Below are 11853 nucleotides of genomic sequence, written 5' to 3' on the forward strand. Positions count from 1 at the left end.
CTAACTAAAGATCACAGTGGGATAGCGACAGGCATGGGCTCTGGCAAATGTTCATGCCCTCTCTTATTATTATTATTTGATCTTACGTTTTTTTTCGGATTTATTTATTTATTTTATTTATAGAAAGAACTTTCCGCAACATTTGGACATTTTCCCTACGAGAGGGTATTTTAGGAATCTAGATTTGCTCCCACTTCCACATTCCAATCACGCAATAAGGAAGAAGGTGGGAGATTAGAAGACCACGTGGCTAGGGCGTGAGCTAATTTTGGTAGTGGCTAAAAAGGCCGCAACGCTTTCCTTCTCCGCAGCATAAGTTCGTGTATGAGTCTACGTAGCAAGGTGGTCAGCAACTCGGCATTTGAGGATTAATTTACAAAAAAGTTTCACTATATTAAATAAAATTGTATGGTTTGCTATGAAAATTAGAAAAAGTAATAGCAAAAAATTTTAAACCCCAAATTACCCCTTTCCAGGGTGGAGTGGTCTTCGAGAAGGCACTCCAACAATTACATTTTGGCTATGTTTGGTTCCCGGAAAATTTGAGGGAAAATACGAGAGAAAGAAAATGCAAAGGAAAAGTAGAAGGAAAGAAAAAGTGAAGAAAAATAAAAAAATAGATTAAAAGTTGATAAATTATTTTTTTTGTTACTTCAAACTCATTTTATTTATTTTAACTCATCAATATAAAGATTAAATAATTTAAAAATACATAAGTTTTTAATTAGTTTTAATTATATTTGATTTTCTTTGATATTTTTTATAGGACAACCAAATATGAGAAAATCATTTTCTTTAACATTTTTTTTCTTTCCTTTGTACTTTCCCGGAACCAAACATAGCCTTTAGTTTTAGTTAATATGTTGTCCTAGAAATTGAAACAAAACGCGAGTGGCATATTGGTAGTTAGATAGGAAAAAGAGGGGCAGTAGGGTAACAGTCCCCCGCATCACAGGCATCAGCCATCGAGGAGCTGCGGCTTTTCCTTTAATATTTTCTCGATCGCTGTTCATATAACAAGCCTTCTGTGATCTTCCATCCTCTCACTCAGAGTCTCAGTCTCCCGGATATAAGCCACAGCCAGCGAGAGAGAGATACACACAGACGATAGAGATGTGGCGGTGCGTTTCTCGTGGCCTTCGCTTCCGTTCTTCGGATTCGAAGCGATCCCTCACCAGCGAATATCTGAAACCTCACATTTCCAGATTCTTCTCTACTGAATCGGTACTCTCTCCTCTCTTTCTCATTTTCAGCTCGTTCTCGCTATTGATTCTAGTTTGCTTTTAGTGGTTTGAATCTTTAGAGTTTTGAAGGGGTTCTATAGATCTATGAATCGATTTTTCTTTTAATGTATAATCTGTTCATTTTATTAGGTTTGGGTTGATTTTTTTTTTTCCTTTCATTTTTTTTATCCTCCGTTTGGTTACTGAGAAAAAGGATGAAAAAAAATTATATGGACATTCAATTGTTTTAAGCTATGTTTGTTCCAGAAAATTTGAGGGAAAGAAAATAGAGAGGGCTACATTTGGTTCCGGAAGGTACTAAGGAAATATAAAGAATATTGATGCGTGCTTGATTTCACCGTGAAATATACAAAATAATATAATTAAAATTGGTTTGAAATTTATATATTTTTAGATTATTTAATCTTTATATAAGAGAAGGAAATAAGTGAGATGAGTTTGAAAAAATGTATAAAAATAATTTATTGATTTTAAAGTTTTTTTTTTCCTTCATTTTTTTTTCCATCGATTTTTCTTTCCTTTCCATTTTCTCCCACCAAACATAGTCAGGAAAATGGAAGGAAAGAAAATACATTCAAAGTCAATAAATTATATTTATATGTTTTTTTGGTTATTTCATTTATTTTCCTTCGATATATAAAGATTAAATAAATTTAAAATTTAAATTTCTAACAAATTTTAATTATAGTTGATTTTCTTTTATATTTTCCACGGTGAAACCAAACAGGAGAAAACCCTTTCCTTCAGAGTTTTTTTTTTTTTTTCTTTTACTTTTCAAAAACCAAACATTGCTTTAGTTTCCAAAAAATTGTTATGTTGGCCAAACTAAGCTCAATCCTAGCATTAGTCTCGGTTGAATGGAGTTTTTTTATTGATAGGGTACTGCCTGAACTAAATCCTGGCATTGTTGATAAATTCTCATTTGATTTTGCTTGTCCTAATTGAGTTTATTTTATTTTTATTCTTAACCTTACTGCTCTTTAGAAAATTTCCCGTCATTTGAGTGAATGCTCTTAATTATATTTATTATAGCCTATAAAATATTTGTTTGATGTCATTTGTCCTCCTGTTTGCTTTCTGAGGTATAATCTTTGTTTGTTCCAGACTGGGGGAGGATCCTCAGGCACTAGCGAGGCAGAGATTAAAGCTGCCATAGGAGAACTATCTAAACATGGGGTTGATACTGCTGGCATTACCGAGCTTTACCGATCCTCATACACCTCTTCATATACTATTGTCGATCATACATATGATGCAGTTGTTGTAGGAGCTGGTGGGGCAGGGCTTAGAGCTGCCATAGGACTATCTGAGCATGGGTTCAACACTGCTTGCATTACAAAGCTTTTCCCAACTCGGTCACACACAGTTGCAGCTCAGGTATGAGTGCCTTAGCTTATAAGATTAACGTTTTAGTTTCTTTTCATTAGGTTGGTGTATATTGCACTAAGCGTGCAAAATATGCCGTACCTTCACCTGGTATTTAGGTTTAATCGCATTTGTTGTAAAATGACTCAAATTTATCCTTTGAAACCTCTCTATGATATAAATGTTTCACTTTGTACTTGATATCTATGTGTATGCATATTTGAAGTATACCATTAGGGTGCATGTGAAAATTGAGTTGGCACATTATTTTTCATTTATCTACCACAGAAAATGGCAGCTATCCTCAAATGATTGTGAAATCTTGAGATGGCCAGAGAAGCTAAGCCACATGCTTTTCTGAAAAATTCAGGAAAGCAAAGAACGCAAAGCTCAGATGTCATCAATATAGATGACACAATGAATTATTGCCTTGCTATATGTACAACAGAGATAAATACATCCCCATGTGATGCAGATTTGGGTTGATACAAAGAACTCTATGTCTTTGGGCATGGAAGAGTTGCTAACCATTACAATGTCAATATTCCAGTGTCTTACACAAAAAGCATTCAGGAATTTTTGCCTTCTTTTCATGTTCTTTTAATCTTGAGTCCAAAAGTCCAAAATCATGCCTTTATCAGTTCAAGATAATGCTTTAGGTACAGAATCAAATTATTCTTGGAACATGCTTTGGCAAACTTATTTTATAAGTATGCATCCTCTTTCTTATAGCCACCATAAGTTGTTGGGCCCTTATAAAGGTTTCACATTTTTGCAGAAATGGATTATGTTCCATCTGTACTACTGCTTGCATATGGGATTAAAAAATTGTCAAGTTGGACCTTGGTAGTTTTTCCGGATAATGCTTTATTTTGGATAAATCTTTCTGCTGAAATAAGTTGTTAGCCTGTTAGAGATCATTGTATGGGCAGCATGGGTTACTAGCAAATCTGCTCTACTGCTGTTGTATTTTAGTTTGTAATTTTTTTTAACTAAGTGATTTTGGAATTGTAGTATCAGTTAGGAGGACTTACATAATGGAAGCCAGACAGTGGACATTTTGAGATGTTATACTCAGTGTATTCTGTTATTATATATCTGATTCTGTGCCTTAGGTTGATGTCTGGTTGTCCCTTTTTTAATTGAATAGATGTAATTGCATCCAGCTGCATCAACTTTGAGTCACCATGTAAAATTATTTATTACAATTTGGCTTTGTTGCTGATCTTTAGTGTAACTTTATATAGGGTGGTATAAATGCTGCATTAGGAAACATGACCGAAGATGACTGGAGATGGCACATGTATGACACTGTCAAGGGAAGTGACTGGTTAGGTAAGATGCTTCCATAAATTATATATTCCTTTGCTTTTATTTGGTGTGCACTTACTTTAATTTGGAATGCTAGGAGAAATTGATTATTCACATAAATGAATTATTGGTTAAGAAGAATTTTGTGTAGCTAGTACAGCTATTGTGTTTTTTTGGAGTTCTTTTTTTGCATCCTCCTATATACTGGAGGTTTACTTTGAACAAAATCCCAAATTCTAAATTTAATGCCACAAGAAGCAAAATAGCTTGGACTAAGGAGCTAAGGATTTTGATTCCCCCCCTCCCCTACATATGGTGAGACTGTAATTACTTTGTTTCAAGGTTTTTATTTTGGCTGTCTTTTAACCCACTTGGATTATTGTATTTCTATAGGTGACCAGGATGCTATTCAGTACATGTGTAGGGAGGCACCAAAAGCAGTGATAGAGCTTGAGAACTATGGTTTACCCTTTTCTCGAACTGAAGATGGGAGAATATATCAACGTGCATTTGGTGGTCAAAGCCTGAACTTTGGAAAAGGTGCGATGATATGAGTTTGAAGTTGGCTTGTGATGGAAATAATCTGACCTTGGCTCCTTCTGTGTTACTGTTTCTGCAGGTGGACAGGCATATCGTTGTGCATGTGCTGCCGATCGAACTGGGCATGCTTTGTTGCATACTCTATATGGCCAGGCTATGAAACATAATACACAATTTTTTGTAGAGTACTTTGCATTGGATCTTTTAATGGATAATGATGGTAAGTTGATGCATATAGACTGGAGGTTCCTTCAATTGATGAATTGATGTATTTCTTTCTTCTGTGATTTGATGCTTGAAGGAGATACACAAGCTATCAAACCATGGTAAAAGAAAGATAAAGTTTTTATACTAAAATCCTTCTTGAACCCAAAGAAAGCTGCGATATATTATTATTCAGCTAAACTCAGAGCTTAATTAGAGGAGATGGTAGTGTTGAAACTCTCCTTCACTTGAGCTTGACATTAGTAATCTCTAATCTGTTTATCATTTACTCGAGTCTGCTAAGCACTGAAGCAAGGTATCAATATTCAGGTGCATGCCAAGGTGTAATTGCATTAAATATGGAGGATGGGACATTACATAGGTTCCAAGCTGCTTCAACAATTCTAGCCACAGGGGTATCAAGATTGTATCTCTATTTTACCCATATGAATGATAGAATTTATCTTCTGATGTTATTTTGTGTTTATTTCAGGGCTATGGTAGAACATACTTCTCTGCAACCTCGGCCCATACATGCACTGGTGATGGTAATGCCATGGTTGCACGTGCCGGGCTCCCTCTTCAGGTTTATTTGTTTCTCTCAATCTCAAAGGGATTTTTGTTTGAACTTGGCTTTCTAGGCTTCTACAGTGATCTTCATTTTCTCTTCCTTCCTGCAGGATCTCGAATTTGTGCAGTTTCACCCAACAGGTATATATGGTGCTGGGTGCCTTATTACTGAAGGTTGGTGCTACATTTATAATTTATGAAAAATATGATGAATTTGATGATTACATTCAATGTTAGGTGTGGATATATTTTTTTTTGGTTATTTTATACTTTAATTGCATTAAAATTTATTTTGGGTTGTCAAATATCCTTTTTCTGAATTCTATCTGTAATTTGTAGGATCCCGTGGTGAAGGTGGTATCCTGAGGAATAGTGAAGGTGAACGGTTTATGGAACGATATGCCCCTACAGCGAAGGATCTTGCATCAAGAGATGTTGTTTCAAGATCTATGACAATGGAAATCCGAGAAGGTCGTGGTGTAGGTATGATCACATTCCTGCAACAAAAGGGTTTTTATCATCTTGGTGAGCAATGCCATGCAATTTTTTTTTTCAGTAATGTCAAATCAGAGCATGAGGTCTTCAGTTGGTAGGCATTAGATACTCCAGTTTGCATGGAATATCAGGTTGCACTAGAAAATTGGTTGTTGTCTGCTATGGTTCCCCTTAGGTGTACATAATTTGTTGGTCTTAGTTCCTTTGTATTGATGATCAACTTTTTCCATCTGATAATGGTCTGATAATGGTTGATTTTTATTGATCAGTTAACGATTGAATTCATCATTGAGTTGCCATTCACTATGATATAATTCTAATACCTGTGAAAGAAGGAATATTCATGTTTATTTATTTATTTGTGTATGATATTTGCATGATTGTATTTTTCATGCAAAGCAATATGTTGAAATAAAACCACATGCACCTCTTGGACTCCCTAATCAATTATTTTATTCCTACACTGGTTGTTGATTTTCAACAGGACCTCTGAAAGACCATATCTACCTCCACTTGAACCACTTACCTCCAGAAGTTCTGAAGGAACGGCTTCCTGGTATCTCTGAAACTGCTGCCATTTTTGCTGGAGTAGATGTTACAAAGGAGCCCATCCCTGTTTTACCCACTGTTCACTATAACATGGGAGGAATTCCCACAAATTACCATGGAGAGGTAAGGATTAAATGAAATTGTGGCTTTACTACGAGGGACAGTACTGTTTTTAACCTTTAGACTACTTTTCTCTTCAGGTATTAACAATTAAAGGCAATGATCCCGATGCAGTAGTTCCTGGACTAATGGCTGCTGGTGAGGCTGCCTGTGCATCAGTCCATGGTGCCAATCGCCTTGGTGCAAATTCTCTTCTTGACATTGTTGTTTTTGGTCGGGCTTGTGCAAATAGGGTTGCAGAGATCCATAAACCAGGCAAGTTTCTTGTCAAATTATTAAAGTTATATTATTTGTGAAACAAGTGAAATTTAAAATGCCTGACTTAATATTGGGCAGGGGAAAAACAAAAACCGTTGGAAAAGGATTCTGGGGAAAAGACAATTGCATGGCTGGACAAACTAAGGAATTCAAATGGCTCAATTCCGACCTCAAAAATCCGTTTAAATATGCAGCGAGTAATGCAAAATAATGCTGCTGTCTTCCGCACACAAGAAACATTAGAGGAAGGTAATCCAATGCTCATCAGCTAATTTTCTAGTTTTTGTTGTCTCCCTCTCTCTATGAGAAATTTTCAGGTCTTGACACATGACTTTTATAACCTTTTAATTATATCTAATTCACTGTTTCTCAGGTTGTAAGTTGATTGACAAAGCATGGGAGAGCTTTCATGATGTACAGTTGAAGGATAGGAGTCTGATATGGTAAAATCTTACGCTTGAGATGATTGATGATCATATTATTCCAAAAGTTACTAATTTCTTGTGGGCTCTATTTCTAAAAACTTGGGACAGGAACTCTGACTTGTCAGAGACCATAGAGTTGGAAAATCTTTTGATAAACGCATGTATCACCATGCATTCTGCCGAGGCCAGGAAAGAGAGCAGAGGAGCGCATGCCCGTGAAGATTTTACGGTTAGTTTAGTTCCATTTTCAGTTGGCATCCTCCACTATTGCCCACTTTTCTACCTAACGAAGTAAGGTGCTTTGATTTTGCAGAAAAGAGATGATGAGAACTGGATAAGGCACACTTTGGGGTAAGTTTCTCTGGTCCCTGCCGCTTTCTTTTTCTTCGGCTTCTTTCTGAATGGTTTGTTTTTAGATTTGCTATAATCAAAGTCAGGAGTTATATTGGAATTAATATTTTGGACATTGATCTCAATCACTCTACTGTGATAGATATTTCCGTTGTGTTGGGATTAGTTAACAGTTTGGGTGTACTGAACTTCGGTACTATTTGAAATATAAAAGGGCCTATTTTGGGACTATAGGCAAAGTATACCACAGGTTTTATATGGTATGGAAAAGCCATTAGTTAATGCAGATCCTGCCAGGCAGTCACCTAGGCTGCTTTTATATATATATATATATATATATATATATGCATTACTTTAAGAAAAGGCAAATTTCAAATTGAAATGTAATGTTACTGTTGAGGGAAGCTGCACTGTCGATTGTATAAACTATATTGGTCACGGTGCTGCTGAGGTAGATCTGTGCACTTGGGATTTTCGTGAGCTGTATAAAGGAAGATTTTCAATATAGCTTGAGATGTTCAAGGCTAAGTTGTTGAACCAATTTCGAGGAAATGGCATCCCGCCCTTCCCACCCTTCTTCCCCAAGCCCCAATTTTCTGTTCTGTTATGTTGAATACAAATTTAAGTTGATCCTATTAATAAAAACTCTGTTCACTTTGAATTGCAGATATTGGGAAAATGAGAAGGTTCGGCTAGATTACAGGCCAGTTCACATGAACCCATTGGACGATGAGATTGAGTCGATCCCACCTAAAGCACGCGTATATTGAAATGTTTGCACTTTTTGAGAAAATGTGAAAAGTCAAGGCTGCAATAAATTATATGGGTGCACATTGACAATAATTGTGGCATTCATCAGTGTTAAAAACTGATACACTTTGAAGCACCTGTGAAATCTAGGAATCGGAATCTGGTTTTGGATTTGCATTAGTGAATAATGATTCTTAACCCTTGTCAGTTTGATGATTATATTTTATGTCTGAATGTTTAAGAAAAAAGATGCTAGAATTGTGTTGCTCTTGGTTGAGTCACTGGCATGATTCCTGCGGGCAGAGCCTAAACACATTCACTCGATTTCATCGACTTCCCATGTGCTAGAGCATAGAATTGCAAAATTTCAGAATTTGTAATTCGAATTATGGTTGTCACTGTTATGAAGGAAAGGACACTTTTTTTGACCCTATTAACTGGTTGCTGTATCAAGCATTCGACATGGTAAGAAATGTTGTGGTTCACTGCCCTGTTTAACTGCTGCTGTTGGGAACAGAAAAAACAACGGAAGGTTAAAAAATAAAAATAATTTTAATTTCTTTTTTATTAAAAAAGTGATGCGACAGTTTTCCCACCTGACCTTTCAGTCTAGCTTAGCCTTCAGCCTGTCTGTGTTAGATAGAGAGAGAACGGGAAGGGCCACATTGAGCCAGGCTCGGTCAGATTCATGCCTTAAATCTGTTCATGTCTAATAAGTGGGTTGGGCCATCTTGGGTAGTCCCAACTAGAAATAACTCCAGGACGAAAAACTATTACAATACATACACCTTTTTATTGAGTGAGTGAATGTCACGGTGGTGAAGGGTTTCAGAGAAATGGGCAGTTGTCACTGCCATATTGTATAGTTGTTTTCTGAATTGCCTTTTCTGAATTACCTGGCCCCACCCTCCTCAAAAAATAATAAACGAAGCGAATTTACACCCTGAGTCCCATTATTATATGCAAGAAAAAGAAAACTTTTTGGTGCGTCGGCCAATGAACTGCAACCTGTCATGTGCACATAGGCTGATGTGGCTGTGAGTACTAGGTGATATGGTAAAATCATGGCCCACTTTCTACTACTCCCCCCCATTAAATCATGCAATATCCTCATACCAATTGATTATAAAGATTAAGACAGGAAAATTCTGACCCGTTCCTCCATTATTATATTACTCAACGTTGCAATTAGAGGATAAAAGGGAGATCTATCTTCTACATCAAGTGGGCGTTTATATGTATATTTTTTGAAATCATTATTCTATTATTTAATTACAACCTTAATTATAGTTCTAATGACTAGTCATTTTCTTTGAAAAAAAATAATACATGTTTTTTTTATTCGGTTTAAAGAAGAAAAAAAAAGACGCAATGAGTAGTCAAGTTGATTCGTAAAAGAAACAGTAACACCCACTACCAACGTCTCTCTTCCTTCAAAGTCCAACCAAAGACATTCAAAAGCCACTACTTGTTACTACTATATACGAGTAATACTTCCACTAAAGCAGTCCTCGAATCAACACAACACTCCATAGCAAGTTTGACCGCTTAGCCCCCTCCCCTCCCCCAAAATTGTCATTTTTCGTGAGAAAATTTTCAATAATCCTGGTGCTGATGGATGTGTTTGCTGGATTTTTCAAAAGGTTTCACCTTTTGATTGCCTTCATAACTTTGTTCATTTTTCACTTTGGATTTTGGACGGTATTTTTTTAAACATACTCATAATTGAGTAGCTTTGATTTGGAAGAATCTGACAGAGCAGCTGAAAGCCAGGCAGATTAGGGGCACTTCACGTGTGAAAAGGAGGTGAGAAAAAGAGAGGGAAGGTTTTCAAAATGGGATGGCTTAACTGCTTAATTATTCTACTCACCCACCAAAAAAATGTGCTTTTCCTCTCTTTTCTCCCCCCTTTTTTTTTTCCAGCTTTTTCTACAAGGTTTGAACAAAGTTGTAAAGCATGATTATTATCATAAGAGATGTTAATTGAGGATCGTATGTATAAAAAACATATAGAAAATGTCGTAATCCCACTAAAAATGCCGCAAATAATTGAGTCGGACCAACACAAATAATGGGGAGAGCCTTGTACAATGAAGACAATTACAAGGCATTTTAACTGCGCCAGAGAGATTATGGAGACAATGTGGTCCAGTTGAGAGGTCAGCATCTACAACACAACAAATGAAAGATGACATCGTTGAAGAGGGATTAATGGAGAAAAAAGAAGTCATTATCTCACTCATAATTTTAAGATAAGACAACAAAAAGGTTGATCCATCACGTTTCAACTTTCAACACAATAATTTAATCATTTCAAATATATATACCTAAAGAAAATATAGTGTTGATTAAAATAAATGGCCTAGAACCGCCCCCAAAGTAGTATCATCCCAAATCCAAAAACAATCCCAGGGACTGCTTAGGATTTCGGAATTATTTTTACTTATTTTATAAAAATTATTTAGAGACATAAAAACCCCCATTGAAAACATATCATTAAATTATTTAATTTTTTTTTTTCTAGCATTTGTCGTAGTAGGGAGCAAGCCAGCAGGGCGGGCTGGGAGGGACCACATGGCAAGTAACTTGTCCATTTAATCTCATTTTTCCCTAACTCTTGTTTGGACATTGTTGGGTTAATCTGAGGTTGATCAAGAACCCTCTATGATTTCAGAAGTGACCACTGTTTCAATTAAAAAACTCAGACCATGTTTGGGGTTGTTTTTTAAAGCAAATTAAAAGATTGGAGAGTGTGAAAACAAGTTAAGATAAGGTGAAGGCGTGGGCCCTATGTGACGGCCACATGAGAATCAAGATAAGCCCGGCTGAAATGAGCGCCCCTGGATTTGTTGTCAAATCATTCAACCAATGACGGCGGCCTACGACCTCCATTTTCGTCTCTCTTTTTTCTACTTTTTTTTCAATTCTAATATTTTCTTTCCTCGTAATAATAGCCATTAGGTCTTTTTATTTACATTATCACCAGCTTCGATCTCACTCAGCTGACTCCATTCCTCGTATTGGTCTCAAATTGGATTTAGCGCCCGGCGCCTCAACCATTTTTTTATTATCAGCGTCACTATGTTTCATTCTTGCAAAAGCAAGTATTAGTTTTCACATTTTCAATTGCCAATCTTCTCTTCTGCATGTAGCCACATCAGAAAATTCAAGCTAATCAGCAAAAGATATAATTAGGAAAAAATTTGGAAGTTTATTTTTATAAGAAAATAATAATTGGCATAGCTATAAATATATATAAAGAAGGCAATAAATGATATAGGAATAGTTTAATACAAGCCAAAAGGGAAGAATTGGTGGGGGAAGTGGGTGGGGCTTGGAGAGGAGTGGTTGCTATCAGATTTGCAAATATTATCCCGTCAAAATATCCTCCACCGTAGCTTTTTGGGTTGTTGCATTTCGGTTGGTCTACAACGCACCCATGGTCCCTACTTCTCCACTTTTTCCTCATCACTCCCGAACCAGGTGGGCCCCAACTCCCCTCCTCAAGCAGCCCACCCCCATTTCCATACCTCTTAGCCGTTTATTTTCTCCACTTTCTCTCTCTATCACCCACCATTCACTCTAACCTTGTTCTTTTCCCCCGCCTTTTCCCCACTTCTCTTCTCCTCCTTTCCCTTTTCTTTTTCCAACTTTTCACCCCAGTCTCCCTC

The 11853-nt window shown here is 36.5% G+C and overlaps 1 protein-coding gene across 1 annotated transcript; it reads left to right on the plus strand.

Annotated features, from left to right (window-relative positions):
• Positions 1 to 887: 887 nt before the first annotated feature.
• On the plus strand, positions 888 to 8401 carry LOC100254718 (succinate dehydrogenase [ubiquinone] flavoprotein subunit, mitochondrial). The gene is made up of 16 exons (XM_002269371.5): positions 888 to 1224; positions 2349 to 2621; positions 3857 to 3944; positions 4314 to 4460; positions 4540 to 4680; positions 4995 to 5080; positions 5158 to 5250; positions 5345 to 5408; positions 5574 to 5717; positions 6214 to 6401; positions 6479 to 6653; positions 6735 to 6905; positions 7030 to 7099; positions 7190 to 7310; positions 7395 to 7432; positions 8100 to 8401. Exons 1-16 carry the CDS (start codon positions 1114 to 1116, stop codon positions 8200 to 8202), a joined length of 2013 nt encoding a protein of 670 aa, XP_002269407.1. The 5' UTR covers positions 888 to 1113; the 3' UTR covers positions 8203 to 8401.
• The last annotated feature ends 3452 nt before the right edge of the window (positions 8402 to 11853 follow it).

This window comes from Vitis vinifera, chromosome 4 (genome assembly GCF_030704535.1).
Source record: "Vitis vinifera cultivar Pinot Noir 40024 chromosome 4, ASM3070453v1".
NCBI classification, from domain to species: domain Eukaryota; kingdom Viridiplantae; phylum Streptophyta; class Magnoliopsida; order Vitales; family Vitaceae; genus Vitis; species Vitis vinifera.